The sequence below is a fragment of the Crinia signifera genome, chromosome 6 (genome assembly GCF_055691185.1).
Source record: "Crinia signifera chromosome 6, ASM5569118v1, whole genome shotgun sequence".
Taxonomy (NCBI): domain Eukaryota; kingdom Metazoa; phylum Chordata; class Amphibia; order Anura; family Myobatrachidae; genus Crinia; species Crinia signifera.
In genome coordinates, this window is record NC_139222.1 from 107,572,152 (window position 1) to 107,588,556 (window position 16,405).

The following is a 16,405-nucleotide window of genomic DNA, read 5'->3' on the forward strand; positions in this document are numbered from 1 at the left end:
AGCAGGATACCAAGTACCGCATGGCTATCCCTGCTGAGGACCGGCTGGTGGTGACCCTCAGGTTTCTGGCAACAGGACGATCACTGGCGGACCTCAAGTTTGGAGCCATCATCTCCCCGCAAGCTTTGGACCTGATTATACCGGAGACCTGTAAAGCGTTTGTGAAGGTCCTGCAGCATCAGTATTGCAAGGTAAGGAAAAATGCAGCACACAATTGTAGTGAAAACATTATTTTTATATTTAAATAATTTAACCGTCAGATTCACAAATACTTATAAATGTATTTTTTCAAGTATAAATATAAAAAGTGCAAAAACAGTAATGCAAATACCCCAAAAAAAAAAACAATTGTAATGGCTCTGGTCTGCCATGAGGTAGAGATCAGTATGCCACATGGTGCTTGTAGCGCAGATAATGCATGTCCCCCACCCCTCACGTGGCGCATAGTGCAGATGCAATAGTCCCGGCCCCATTGATATGCACTATGCGCCACGTGGCCCTGTCCTTTGTCTGCTCCACATGTACCATGTGCCATACTGCACATTGAGTACACATAATTTTAAAAAGTGCTTTGTGTTTTTTTAAATATTGCTATAAAATGTTAATGAAGTTTGCAATGCGGTAAGGGGCAGTATGGCAGACGGCACATGTAGCGCAGACAATGAAAGCACCCTCATGCATGCATGGCACATAGTACAGAAGCATTGGTCCCGGCCCCATTGCTCTGCACTGTGCGCCACAGTATCATGAAGGTCCTTTCTTTGTCTGCGCAACATGCACCATGTGCCATACTGCTCCATGCATGGACCTATAGCAAAAACACACATAATATATAAAACCTAGGCAAAGTGCCCTAACAAGTAAAAGAATTAACATAAAACCACAGAAATGCCTAATTGCCGTGCGTTAAGGGGCAGTATGGCAGACGGCACATGTAGCGCAGACAATGAAAGCACCCTCATGCATGCATGGCACATAGTACAGAAGCATTGGTCCCGGCCCCATTGCTCTGTACTGTGCTCCACAGTAGCATGAAGGTCCTTTCTTTGTCTGCGCAACATGCACCATGTGCCATACTGCTCCATGCATGGACCTATAGCAAAAACACACATAATATATAAAACCTAGGCAAAGTGCCCTAACAAGTATTAACATAAAACCAAACCAATGCCTCATTGCCTTGTGGTATGGAGCAGTATGACAGACGGTGCTTGTAGCGCAGATAATGAAAGGGCCATCACGATTACCTGTTGCATACCGCAGATGCAATGGTCCCGGCCCCATTGTTCTGCGGTATGCAACATTTCACCATAGCCATTATCTCCACGACAAGAACTGTGTGCCATACTACTCCATGCCAACTTTGAAATAATTGTATGGAATGTGCTTATAAATCTTGTAAAACCGGTGTTTCGTCTTGGTCCGTGCTGTCACTCAACAATGATGTATACAGGTGACTGTAGCGAGGAGGTGTAGCCGGTTGGGTACAGGATTGCGCACTCGGTGGGGTGGTTTCAGGCAATGAGGCAAGTGCTGGTGAGGGTACGGCACTACTAGTAGATGGCGTCTCCTGCCATGGGAGAAGTCCAACTAATTTGGTTTGAATTGTCAGAAGGCCAAGACGGCCCCTAAACAGGAGTTCGCTAGTGAGACGTTCGAACGCCATCTGTTGTTCCGGATTCAACTTCCGCAAGCCCTCAGCCACGTATTTGCCGAAGGTGTCAAACTGGTCAGGGGGCCTACGCAGCACCTGCTCTGCTCGTATAAGTATATCATCATCCGGGTCTGGGTCAGGGACTGTCTTGGTCCTGCGTTTTTTCTTTTTTGTGAATAGTTGTGGCGGGGTGGGGGTTTCTGGCACTCCAAAGATTGTTCCAGATGAGTCAATTGCAGGTGACTCAGGGGTTGGCGATGGGGTTGGGGTAGGGGTTGAGGTGTGGCCAACCTCTTTCTCTGTGCTTGTTGTCTGTTGAAAAGAAAATAACAACAATTAGTTAACATCTCCTTTTCTTTTTTGTTCCAGTGCAGGAGTGGCAAAACATCGCTGCTGAATTCGACGAGGCGTGGAACTTCCCTAATTGTGGAGGAGCCATTGATGGGAAACACGTCCGCATCAATCAGCCACCCCACAGTGGTTCCTACTACTTCAACTACAAGGGGTACTTCAGTATTGTGCTGATGGCTGTGGTTAATGCGAACTATGAATTCATCTTTGTGGATGTCGGCAGGAATGGGCGGGCTTCAGATGGTGGAACTTTTAAGGACACAAAGTTCTACCAGAGGCTCGCCTCCAACACCCTGCACTTGCCCACAGTCAAAGAAACGAAGCATGGACTGAACTTTGTTTTCGTGGCGGACGAGGCATTTGGGCTTCATGAACACAACATGAAGCCCTATGCCAAACGTGGTCTTGACCACGACAAACGGGTCTTCAATTACAGGCTCTCCAGGGCACGGCGGCTTGTGGAAAGTGCATTTGGAATTATGGCTAGTAGATTCCGCATTTTCCACCCAGCCATCAACCTGCGGCTGGATAAAATCGACTGGGCCGTCATGGCGTGCTGTGTCCTCCACAATCTACTTCGGCGCAAAGAAAGGGCCCATCGGCCGGCAGGACCAGCACCACAGGAGGACCCAGACGAGCCTAGGGAGGTTGCCCCAATCGTGTCCCTGGAGACGCCGGCCCAGCAGTACCGGGGGACAGCAAGAGCCAAACAGGTCAGGGACCAATATAAGGAGTACTTTAATGGCATTGGTGCTGTCCCCTGGCAGGAAGACCACATTTAAAAAATGATGGGACTGCAAAGGAATGCTCTATAGGAGCCTAAAACAAACAAAGGAGGAAGGGGTGTATACACATTGGACCAGTACTTACCGACAACGGCTGGGAACTTTCATCCAGGCCCACAAACACATCGTCTGCCTCACTCTCCACCATTAGGTAGAGTCCCGACCTTGGCACCTCCTGGCTCAACGTGAAGGTCAGCAGGTTGTAGTACCATAACGACGTCTCGTATACATCTGCAGTTCCTGCACCAGACCTTTTGGACGATTGCATTTTCTTGTGTTCTTTAAGGAACACGGTCCTCAAGTTCTGTATTTTTTTACGGACCCAGTCCGCATCAGACTCGGGATTGTAGCTCTTGCTGAATTGGGCCAGCTCCTGAAGCGCTTGAGCTCTTTTAATTTTATTGCTGTACTCCTTTGATTTAGTTTTCCAAAGGCAGTCCAGCTCCCTATATTTCTCTATGAACGCCTCTATAAATTCGTGTTCCTTGGCAATCGCCTGGGCCATTTCTGTAAAAAATTAATAGATTTTGAAAAAACCTATGTACATACTTTTTGACAAAACAAGTTGTCTTCATATAAACAGTATATGTAAATATGTTTCAATACACTGTATATTATTATTAAGAATACATGTTTGGTTTTAAAATTATTAAACAAATTTTAATAAATATTATTATAATATTTTGTTTACAAAACTTTTTTAAATCCTGGGGTGGGAGAACATCCCCTGCAAAAGGGCAGCTGGATAGTAACATTATGCTTTGGGTAGTGGGTAGGCCGCAGGGGGGTGGGGTGGCCTGTGGTGGCATACTGTGTAGTGGGTAGGCCGCAGGGGAGCATAGTGGGCTGTGGTGGCATAATGCACCTGGGGCCTTTGCCATTGGTGGGCAGCGGGTACACGGGGGTGGGGTGGACTGCAGTGGCCTGATAGCAATACACATTGGTGGGCAGCGGGTACACAGGGGGGGTAGGGTGGACTGCAGTGGCCTGATAGCAATACACATTGGTGGGCAGCGGGTACACGGGGGGGTGGGGTGGACTGCAGTGGCCTGATAGCAATACACATTGGTGGGCAGCGGTTACACGGGGGGGTGGGGTGGACTGCAGTGGCCTGATAGCAATACACATTGGTGGGCAGCGGGTACACGGGGGGGTAGGGTGGACTGCAGTGGCCTGATAGCAATACACATTGGTGGGCAGCGGGTACACGGGGGGGGTGGACTGCAGTGGCCTGATAGCAAAAACACATTGGTGGGCAGCGGGTACACAGGGGGGTGGGGTGGACTGCAGTGGCCTGATAGCAATACACATTGGTGGGCAGCGGGTACACAGGGGGGGGTGGGGTGGACTGCAGTGGCCTGATAGCAATACACATTGGTGGGCAGGGGGTACACAGGGGGGGTAGGGTGGACTGCAGTGGCCTGATAGCAATACACATTGGTGGGCAGCGGGTACACGGGGGGGGTGGGGTGGACTGCAGTGGCCTGATAGCAAAACACATTGGTGGGCAGCGGGTACACAGGGGGGTGGGGTGGACTGCAGTGGCCTGATAGCAATACACATTGGTGGGCAGCGGGTACACAGGGGGGTGGGGTGGACTGCAGTGGCCTGATAGCAAAACACATTGGTGGGCAGCGGGTACACAGGGGGGTGGGGTGGACTGCAGTGGCCTGATAGCAATACACATTGGTGGGCAGCGGGTACACAGGGGGGTGGGGTGGACTGCAGTGGCCTGATAGCAATACACATTGGTAGGCAGCGGGTACACGGGGGGGTGGTGAGGTGGACTGCGGTGGGCTGACAGAAACATACCTGCAGTCCGGTGCACGCTGGAGCAGACGTCGTGTGATCTCTGCTGCATCCATGAGGCTCCAATATGGCTGCGGTTGGAGTGTCCAGGATCTCTGGCGTAAACAACCCGGATCGGATGGATGGTCGCGACAACGTAAGCACACACAGGGCCTTATTCTGGTTGGAGCGGCCGGGCCGTACGCGTACGTTCCGGGGTTTTTCATGATCTGCGCATGTGCAGATACGCTAATGCGCCGGCGCGAACACTCCACAACGCTTACGGCCGGGTCTCAACGTGCGAAAAAACCTGTACGCGAGTGTACGGGTAATGGGGGCGGCATAGGGGCGTGTTGATGGGAGCGGCCGAAATAATGAGGCAAAATGGGCGTAAATATGGGCGTACACGGGGGTGTGCACCAAAACTGAGCGGTGCTACTACCGCACGATCGCCTAAAGCACCGTTCATTTCGGACACCAGACAGGCGCCCGGCAACCGCCAGCTCAGACCACCCCTAGAGATACCGCATGCCAGCGTGCGCCTGGGATTGCTAATTAACGCTGATTACTACTCAAACACATACACCTGAATGTAATAAGCAATGCTGCAGTCTATTAAGTCCAAAGTATGATTTCACTACCTGCAAGCCACACACACAGCACGCAAACACATTGGAAGCTTCTCTTTCTATACTTCTCCACATTTAAACGTTTGTTTAATTTAAGGTAAGAATCTTTTTAAGACCTGCTTATATACGCTAAGGTAGGGATTTGCTAAACAGACACATTCACTACGTGCTTTCATACACTTTACACAGTAGCACACTCAATCTACACAAGTCGACATGTGTCAACGTGTTCACTCTAATACAAACATAGGTTTTCTATTTAGGATACAATAACATAAACCACATCTAACACCTACAAAGGATGTTTCAGCAATGTTTTAAGCCCATGCCCACTATTTTGCACACAATCTTTGTATAGTACCCAAAATACTGAACTGTACCACTATCTTATCTGCTATGAATTGGATTTGACTACACTCTGGATGTAAGATGCCACCAATCACATTATTGCACTCACATCTCTCTAACAAAGGATTCCTACATCTGCTTATGACACTGTCAAATCATATATATTTAAAAAGTTATGCATGTTTGTTCACAAGCTATTTTATCATGTTTGGCCCATTCACACATCTTTTTTTAGGGAGGACACATATGCATTCCTACACAAATGTACCTTTTTCACCCTTGTTTGTCTGCCTCACCCACTCCATGAGGAAAGCATTGTTCTGGACCTGCTTTGACCTACTACTGTAGGAGCTACCTCACCTGCACACAAACTGCTTTCTCACCTATGAAGTTGCTCTGCACATGTGCTGACACAAACTAATTAGCTGGGAAAAGTTGGATAGGAACATGGTAATGGCCATGGAGAGGGTTACACATGGGAAACTTCTACCACACTTCATCAAATGTTCAAAAATACCCTGGTCAGTAAGTACACATAAATCTAGTATTTGTTTCACACAAGAAATTACACAGACCACAATTTTGATTTAATTGGGAAAATAAATTTATTTTCTGTTCAGCATCACAGCTTATTTCACACTTTAATGTAAGAAATCAAATAAACAAATAAAATAGACACAAAAATAAACAAACTGCCAGAACAAGAGGTTGCATATCTCCAAACATGTGTTACCCTGCAAATGCAATGGTGAAAGAAATGGGGACACCAGAATACGTACTGCAACAACCAGGGTGAATACTAAGCAAGATACACACCACCAAAAAAAAATATCCTGCATTTGTAGAGGTCAAAATACGAACTTTCATGCCCATGGCACGCAAATGGATCGATGGCCAAGTCAGGAAGCGGATGTCCAGTGCAATTTAAACCTTTGGGGTCCAACCACAGAGGAAGTGAACCAGGTCTCATTTGGGCCCTTTTTTGCCCCTTTTAGATGGGGCCTTGGGGACAGGGGCCTTTGGCTCAGCTGGCTTGCGGAGTCTTCCCCTAGTCGACACAGGAGGGTCAGCAGAGGGGGAAGGTTGGGGAGCAGCTTGGGGTGGGGCAGCAGATGGGGGATTGTCCCGTTGGGACCTGGCGGTGGACAGCTGCTCCGCAATAAGTTCATTCTGGCGGCTGAGGTGTTGGCCAATGCTTACTATGCCAGCCGCCAGAGTTTCATTAATGCGGTTCAAGGCCTCAACCTGCAGCTTGTTTGTGGCCTTCCACTCCGCCAGAAAATCCGCCACCTGCTGCTGACGGAGCGCAGCATCCACCCCTTGCTGCTCGATCCTCTCCAGCGTCACCAACAGGCTCTCATCCCATGTCTCCTGTGGCTGGGGCTGGGGGCGACGTCTTGGTGGAGGCTGGACCACTTGCTCCACCTGTGGCTCTGCAGAGGAAGATGCTGCCGGTACATCCTGGGTTTCTGCTTCTGCTAGGATAAGAATTGAAAACAATGTCACCATCACATACGCACTAAAAAATATCTTTCTAAATACAATGCATTACTGTGACTTACCATCAAAAGCAGCAGCAAAGACCTCCGCCGGGAGCTCACTGTCCATATTGGAGATCCCCCTGACCTCCCCCACATCGATCACGTCCAAGGAGTCCTCCTCCAGGGGGGTATACTCCAAATGGTCGGGCATAGGACCTCTCCCGGTGGACATGCTGTGGTTGTACCGGTCAGTCATCTTCCTCTTCATTGCCGTTTTGAAGTCAGTCCACCTACAAGTTTAAAAATACAAATATCACCATGAGATATGTGCACCACTGTGCTACGTGTAGGGTTACCACCTAGTCCCTTAAATTCCGGACACATGTTAATTACACAGGTTCTGTTGCAGTTTAAAATTAGGTGAAGTGGAGTCTTGAAGTCAGCCAGCCACAGAACCTGTGTAATTAATATGTGTCCGGAATTAAAGGGACTAGGTGGTACCCCTAGCTACGTGACATTTCCTAGTGTGGGTGATCTTATGTTTTTTTGCCATATATGTCCCACACACACACTAATGTCTCCATTAGGAGTCATTTCAGTGTCTCATCTCATTCATTAGGCCACTAAATGCACATACATACATCACTATGCAGAAATGACATCATCCATGGCCAAATTATGCACCTCCACCTGGTGTGAAACTACACATTCCACCATAGCTTGACAATGTGGTTATTATGGAGTCATTTAACTATGGGATGGCATACTGGGATGTGTAGTTTCTCACCAGCTACATGTGCACAGTTTGCTTATTCTTGTTTCAGTAGCATCATATGGAACATGTTACAACAACTCTTTCCAAAACACACTTTCTCTTGTCCCATCACATACTTCACATGAGCAGAACTGTGCCCATAACCTCACATCACACCAATGGTGCATGTTTCATATATCAATGTGGGTTATTAGACATGGTTGTGTTCACATGTGACATTGAAGTGTAGCACTATCTACAAACACACCTTTCTATTTTTCTCAAAACATACATGTAACATATGTACACACATATGACATTATCAGGGGGACAAAGACCAGGGCAATTTTTCTGCAGTCTCCAGCAGGAACTGAGGCCCTTATTCTAGTTCACTCTTTCTGCCAAAATATTTCTTTGATGGACAAAACCATGTGCACTGCAGGTGAGGCAGGTGTAAAACCCCACCCAAATCTGATTATCTCTGCACAAGTAACACCTGCCTCACCTGCAGTGCACATGGTTTTGTCCATCTAAGAAATATTTGGCCAGAAAGAGTGAACTAGAATAAAGGCCTCAGTTCCTGCTGGAGACTGCTGAAAAATTGCCCTGACAAACACACTAACCTTTTCTTCACCGCGTCCCAATTTCTGACCACTGGTGCCACCTGGTTCACTTCCTCTGTGATCTTCTCCCAAAGTTTTCTCCTTGCACTGGCACCCGGCTTCCTGATTGGCAATTCAATCCATTCGCGTGCCCTGGGCACTAGAATTCGCATTTAGGCCTCTACAAATGCAGGGTTTCTCTTTCTGGTGGTGGTATCCTGCTCAGTCCTCACCCTCGATGTTGCAGCTTGCTTTCTGGTGGCCCCAGTTCTCTCACCATGCACCTGCTGGGTCACACCTGTTTGGAGAGATGCAACCTCTTGTTCTGGCTGGTTGCTTGGCCCTTGTGGAGCTGGTGGAGGTTCAACAGGGCCTGTTACTGAGGGGCCCGCCTGGTCTTGCAGGCTACTCCTCTCTTGGGCCCTCCTTCTCCGCTCCTGTTCCCTCTTGTTCAGTGCATCAAGCAGGGATTGTGCTGTAGCTCTCTGCAGAGCGTCCTCAGCTGCGGAATCGTCTGAGTCAGACATGTTTGCAGCAATTGTGGCCTGCATCTGACTGAATATTTATATGTTAATCTCCCGCCATGAACAAGGGGGCGTATATTTTTCCACGCAATGTAGATGCAAATTTACGCCGATATTTCCCGCCGATAATTCCCGCTTAAATTACGCAGGTCTTAACGCACCTGATCAAACACCTGTATATGCACATACACAGGTTGTGGAGCATTGTGTGCTACATCGTGAAATGTGGGCACCTGTCATTCCAATGACGAGTGTTGTCAGCTGGTATCTGTTGGAGTTCGTGTATGCTTTGTGAGTCACATTTCAAAACATCACGTTATAATGCTTTCCTTACATATGTAATGTGTATTAAATAGTCATACAGCAACATGTTGCATTGTGGCCCTTTAAGCAGCGTAGTTATAAGTTGATGGTTGCGTGTATTATTTTCCGCACACTGTATATACAGTACTTCTCTCCATGGAAATCGGTGTATTGAGCCCCCTTTAAGCAGCGTAGTTATAAGTTGATGGTTGCGTGTATTATTTTCCGCACACTGTATATACAGTTCCTCTCTATACATTGAATGCATGCTGTTGGTTGTGGTGTGTGTATATCGGAACGGTCCGCGTAAGTTTCTATTCGCATCCAGTTTGTTAATGTAAGAGGGATTAATAAAGTTAATACCAAACAAACAATTTTTTCGACCAATCAGCAAGCACCAAAAGTGATATATGTACCTGCAATTAATAACTGCGCCATTGCCACTATGACTTGTCCTCGAGCTAGGCCCTTTTCCACCTCTGAGCTGTTGGCCCTGGTCGACGTTATGGACCGTCACCTGGGGCCCAGGGGCCCATATGTTAGCAATGCGGACAAGCGGCGGGCGTATACTGCTGCCCGCCGCCTGATCTTCTCCACGACCGGCGTCCGCAGAAGCCTGGGGCAGGTTGAGCGGCGCTGGTCAGACCTGCGCCGGCGGCAGCCAGTTTTGCTGAGCACCCTTCGCCGCCATATTGCCCGATGTAAGTTTTGATTACTAGTATGTCAGCGTTTTTTAGCAATGTTTTGTGTACTTTTTATAACTATGTTCCTGAGTATGGGGGTGTATATGGGGGTGTATATGGGGGGTATATGGGGGGTATATGGGTGTATATGGGGGTGTATATGGGTGTATATGGGGGGTATATGGGGTGTATATGGGGGGTATATGGGTGTATATGGGGGTGTATATGGGTGTATATGGGGTGTATATGGGGGGTATATGGGGGGTATATGGGGTGTATATGGGGGGTATATGGGTGTATATGGGGGGTATATGGGGGTATATGGGGGGTATATGGGGTGTATATGGGGTGTATATGGGGGGTATATGGGTGTATATGGGGGTGTATATGGGTGTATATGGGGGGTATATGGGGGGTATATGGCGGGTATATGGGGGGTATATGGGTGTATAGGGGTGTATAGGGGGGGGTTTAAGTAGTTGCTCAGTTTTTGGGTGTAGGATATCAATTAGTTTGCATGATAAATGTCTGAAATATCACAGCAATGATAATTTTGACGGTTATGAGCATGACTAATGTGAATTTTTCTTTCCCCCTTTTTTATGAAACCCAATCTTCGATTTCTATGCCATCAACATGAACATTTCAGCACGGGCAAGAGCCCGCAGAGAAGCCCGGGAGCAGGCACGCCGGGACCAGGCAGCCCAGGAGCAGCCGGCACAGGAGGAGGAAGAGGAGGAGGAAGAGGAGGAGGAAGAGGAGAAGGAAGAGGAGGAGGAAGAGGAGAAGAAAGAGGAGGAGGAAGAGGAGGAGGAAGAGGAGAAGAAAGAGGAGGAGGAAGAGGAGGAGGAAGAGGAGGAGGAAGAGGAGAAGAAAGAGGTGGAGGAAGAGGAGGAGGAGGAAGAAGAGGAGGAGGAAGAAGAGGAGACACTGGGTGAAGCTGGGGCCCACCCCATTTCACCATCCACTTCCCCCTCCACAACCCCCACCCCCACCCCAACCCCCACCCCCCCCCCTCCCCACCCCATTTCGAACCCCCCTACACCTCTCCACCACCCACCCCCAAACCTCTCCAATCCCCACTCACACCCACTTCCTCAACCCAAACTCCAGGACCATCCCCCTTGCTCCTGACCCCCCCAACCACCGCACAGCCAACCAGCGGCGACCAGGATGGCTCAAGTAGCCGTAAGTAAATAATGTGTATAATGTTGACCTACACATTTCTACACATCAACAATCACAACAACCACATATGTGTATCCAACATCAACATTAGTTGCAACATATCACTGCAGGGCGACCATGAGGTGTGTCCTGTCCTTCTCCAGGAACAAGGGTCCCCTTGGTGGGTTTTTTGAGTGTGGCCATGCCTCACCCCTTGAATAATTGACATAACAGTACATCCAATGAGATATCCGACATTAGTGGTGTGGTAGTTATGTGGCTCCAGGTGTTGGGTAACTCCAGTTCCCAGCATGATGTGCAACACAGGGCCGGATTATAATGGAGGCACAAGGGGTCAGTGCCCCTGGGCCCCCCTCTAGTTAGGGGCCCCCTGTGGTTGGCATGTATTTTGTAAATAAATAATTGATTTTTTTTTTGGAGCTAAAGGTTTGGTCCATGGGTGGGGTAGTGCTGCAGCTTCACCTATCTGCCAATGTGACAATGATTTATGGTGCTGAACATCGGGAGCCAAGGCACACTGATTGCACAAGTGTGCAGTGCATTTCTGGGACTTGACTAAGTCCCCTGACACTTTGCACCAGAGGACAGAGGCTGAGAAGTTTGTGCTGAGCTCTGATTGGTGGAGCTCATTACATGCTTCTCAGGTCCATGGAGAACAGCAGCAGCAGCTTAGTCATGGGAGGGTTTGTAATCAGAGGCGGCACTAGGACTGTGAGGTCTCCTCCAGAGTAAGGGGCAGAGGGACAAACACAGGCTTTTCATGTGGTGTGTGTGTGTGTGTGTGTGTATATATATATATATATATATATATATATATATATCCCCTGCAGTTAACCATTAACTAAGTTTACTCTGTGTTTTGACAGTATAATATTCTCCCATGCAGTGTGCGGCCAGTAATGACAAGTGCAAGGGGGCCCCCTGGTCTAAAGTACCCCGGGCCCCCCAAAGGCTTAATCTGGCACTGGTGCAACATAAATGTAGAGATTGTTTTGTTAATAGTGTGTGAGGCCATGCGGATGCATGCTTTACAAACATAGGTGTAGGCCTATAATTTGTACAGCAATCTCCTAAATTTAAAATAGTAAGGAGTGCTTAAGCCAAAACAATGTCATAACCCTTAAATAGCACAGCCTAATTGTGAGGTTAGAGGACAGTCCCCCAAAACCAAAGTACCAATTGGGATACAGCATACATTCATCCATGAAGGAGTAATTGAATTAATGTTATTTACTATGTACAGTATGTGTGTGTTAACATATTATTTTTTAGTACTGTGTTTACAGCAGACCCATCTTCAATGTAGTTTAAAAATGTATGTGGCCTTCACACATAACTCTGAACTTTTTATTATGTACAAATACAACAAACATTTGTGTATGTTATATATTAATTTATTTTTTTTATCCCTTCACTACAGACACTGAACAGCAGCAGGAGGAGGTGGCAGCCCTCATGAGGGAGATAGTACTGACCCTCCTGTACCTCCAGATACTATTTGGACTGTTGGAGGCCAGGATTTAATTTTTTTTTATCCCCCCCCCCCTTATTATTTGTGCCCAAAATAAACGTCTATGTACAGTTCGAAATTGCCTGTGTTTTTACTAATAAATATGTTAGAGGGCTTGTAAGGGTAGGTACATACAGATGGGTACTGTTCGTTATACTTGTAATTTGAGGTGAGGGGTAATGATTGATGTGTGAATGTGTGTGTTTTTGAGTAAAATAACACATAGTGAAAATGCATGCATGTTTAATGTTGTTAGATTAAAACATCACACATAACATCAGGGTAGGTATACATGTTACACATTGTGGACAAAGTAATTATGGACATAATTTAGTACATATACAGAAACACCAACATCACTTGATGTAAAAGTAACAGCAATATGGGGACACATAGATAGTGATTAAAATGACACATTAGAACATAACAAATATACATGTAATGAGGGTTCTAATGTAGTTTTATTAGGTCTTTATTAAGGTAGACAATTGAGTTAATAGAAAACAATAATTGAATAACAAATAGATTAATTAATCAATTGTCAGATTTGTAGTTGAAAGGCAAGATTTGCAGGTCCATATATGTGAAGGGTATGGCAGCGTACACGGACGTACGCTCACTCTCACGAGCGGTGACATAACCTGTGTTTTCCATTGAAAACAATAGGGACCCGTCCGTGCAAGCTGGCGTACGCTCAGATCTCCGCAAGAAGTCGGTGGGAAGACGGACGAAAGACGTCCGCGTACGTTGCCGTACGCTCAGTTGTACGCCAGTTGTCGGAGTGTAAGGGCTGGGCCGGCCGCGTACGTTGCCGTACGCTCATTTGTACGCCACTCCCCTTCTACGTTGTTTCTGCCCGTACGTAAGCGGCTGATTTGTGGGTGGACTTAACCCCAACGGCCGCGTACGGCTAGCGTACGTTAATAGTGAACGTACGCACGTTTGGCCGCACCGATCAGAATAACCTCCACAATGTGCTAACGATGTGCATAAAATCAGCACACAATCAGCGGTCGGATCGGCTGATTCTGCTGCAGGAGGCAAAATCTCCAATTCGACATACGACGTGCCGGGAGCGCGCATCCAATCGCAAACGACCAGGATCGTGAGTAAAAAACAAACGATTGTGCACCAATTCAGGCACAACCGTCGTTACAACCGTCGAAATTTGCCCTAATCGTGCCCTAATCGTTCTGGTGTGTACCAGGCCTTACAGTGCACTTCAATTCAGGTATGCCCGTAACGGTTTCTTTAAGGTAAACTTCACAGTGCAGGAAATGCCAACATGAATTCAACTTACATGAGAATTCGCTCTCGCGTTCATATAAGAGGTTTCTTTATCAATAGATGGTCGTAGACGTCAGGAAACAAGTAGGTAGGATTTATTACATTATGGGGGGGGGGGGATCTTAGAATACACACCCAATATACATGAGGTGCTATCATGCTGGGACTTGTAGTTCTGCAAAGAAAAACATGTGGTGCAGATGCACACTCCATATTATTAATCAATCAATTAATAACAGAGGTTCTTGGTATAACAATTGGCCAAGAAATATTTGCCCACCAACCAGCTTCACGGTAACCTCATTTCTGGTGGGTCCGTAATACTAAGTTTGGATCTGGGGCACGGAACCCCAAAAAGGCCAGCATAAGCAAGTCACCCCAGGGCAGCACACAAGTGAGAAAACTAAGCTAGAAGTGTGTTAATAAGATCCAAACTTAGGCCCTTATTCTGGTCTGTGCGGCCGGAGCCGCATACGTTGCTCCGGCCGCACAAACCAATCCCCGCCTACAATACGGATCGCCACGGCCGTCCGTACGCGGACGGCTGGCGATCCGCATGAAAATGGTGGGGCGTACGCCTCCACCATGGTGTGAGCTGCCCCCTGCATTCGATGGTCGACGACCATCGAAGGCAGGGCCGCACGCTCCCCCCGCTCACGCAAGCTTAGAGCACACGGACAATCGTCCGTGTGAAAGCTTGTATGGGGGCTGAGAGCTGACATCCGGCGATGTCAGCTTTCCGCCCCCATCACTGGCGTCATAGCCTCATTACCATGCATACGCCCCGCGTTTGCATGGGAACGCCCATGAAACGCTGGGCGTATACATAGGTAAATGAGGCTATCAAGCCCCTCACGCCCCTATACGCCCCCTTTGCGGCGTATAATTTTTGTGTGCGGCGATTTCGCCTGCACATGCGCAGAGTGACCTCTGCGCATGTGCAGAGTGAAAACATCGGCGGTACGGCCGCACGCGGGCCGTACCGCACAGATTAGAATAAGGGCCTTAGTATTAGGGACCCACCAGAAATGAGGTTACCGTGAAGCTGGTTGGTGGGCAAATATTTCTTGGACAATTGATATACCAAGAACCTCTGTTATTAATTGATTGATTAATAATATGGAGTGTGCATCTGCACCACATGTTTTTCTTTGCAGGATTTATTACATAAAAGATCCACGTATCCACACGACAAACAACGGTAAAAACAAGAGTCCAGATGAAGACAGTAGCTGATAGCGGGTGCCGGCGGCTTCTCCTTCCGTGCCGGGAGTGCTGCAGACAACGCCGGGGGAAGATGATGGTGACGCTGCCGGAGTCCGTCCCGCTGTTCCTGCTCTTGCTGAATAGTATTGCGGCTCAATCAACGTGTTTCGTATATAGGGTATATCCTTTTTCAAGATGTGCCACCTTGGCTGCAGGGAGATGCTTTTAACACCGGCCTGTTCCGTCACATGATGTTTGTTGGCCAATGGAAATCAACCTGTATCCGGCTTTAATCTATTAGCTACATCTGGGTATACTACACACATAATAAAATATGTCTAAAATACCCAATTTAAAATGCATTGTTAATGAAAACACATATTTAAACATACAATAAAATTATCATAAAACTTCGCATAAAAAAAGTTTTAAAAAAAGTTTTTTTACATGCAAGTGGACACAAAAGTCGACATAGAGAAAAAGCCGACATACACCAAAATTTTTACAAAATTTGCACATTTAACAGGGCCCTGAGGAAGCTGTATCTGCGAAGCGCGTGCCGGCTAGCGGTGCGCGGGCAGATGTAGGCAGACTTTTGTTATTTTTCTTACCTATGTATTTTGATTCTGTATCTAGACGGTGACAGTGACGCTATAGCCTTTTTTAAGGCGCTCACGTTTGAGTCTATCAACCCACTTGGAGGCGGCTCCATTGGACCTAGGTTACTGGTCATAATAGCCGTGCAGCCTTTTGAACGCATACAAACCATCAGACTGAGGAGCGTCTCCACGCTCAATGGTGTATGCCTGTATTTTCCATTTTGTCGACTGAGGCATATTCCTGGCAACCCTGATCATTGGGTGATTACGCCACCAAAGCACTGAATACAACGCAGTACTCTAGTTGGAGGCGACTCCATTGGACCGGTACATTTGGCCATTATAACCAGTGCAGCCGCAATATCCCCGACATTGGGAGTACACACTATCAGATCTTGGAGCGTCCCCACGCTTGATAGTGTACCACTGTCATTTAGGTAACCTGCCTGTGACAGAATCTGGGAATAAGCACTTACTCAGTACATGTGTGGGAAATAAGCACTTGCTCAGACCACGGTGTTTGAAGGATCCTCCCTCCTTGGAGTACACGCTGTTCAATTACTGCAGTGTGGACAGATCCAAGTAGTAACGCTTATACCCCATTTATGGGAACATTAATGATACTCATTCTATTTGTGAGCTAGCGTCCAGTAAAAGCACTATTATAAAGAGGTTTCTGCATAAACCCGCTTTTTTACAGTTAAATAACCTGT

At 47.4% G+C, this 16,405-nt stretch overlaps 1 protein-coding gene across 1 annotated transcript; it reads right to left on the reverse strand.

The window, feature by feature from the left end:
- Positions 1 to 1,047: 1,047 nt before the first annotated feature.
- Positions 1,048 to 3,381, reverse strand: LOC146007033 (uncharacterized). Its single transcript, XM_083145431.1, has 2 exons — positions 2,876 to 3,381; positions 1,048 to 1,966 (listed from the first exon to the last, which is right to left on the reverse strand). The coding sequence occupies exons 1-2, from the start codon at positions 3,293 to 3,295 to the stop codon at positions 1,388 to 1,390; spliced, it is 999 nt and encodes a 332-aa protein (XP_083001557.1). The 5' UTR covers positions 3,296 to 3,381; the 3' UTR covers positions 1,048 to 1,387.
- Between the last annotated feature and the right edge of the window lie 13,024 nt (positions 3,382 to 16,405).

Coding starts and splice junctions, on each gene's coding strand:
- LOC146007033 (XM_083145431.1), bottom strand. CDS start 3,295: ATGGCCCAGGCGATTGCCAAGGAACACGAATTTATAGAGGCGTTCATA. Junction 1,967..2,875: donor AAAGTTCCCAGCCGTTGTCG/GTAAGTACTGGT, acceptor TCTTTTCAACAG/ACAACAAGCACAGAGAAAGA.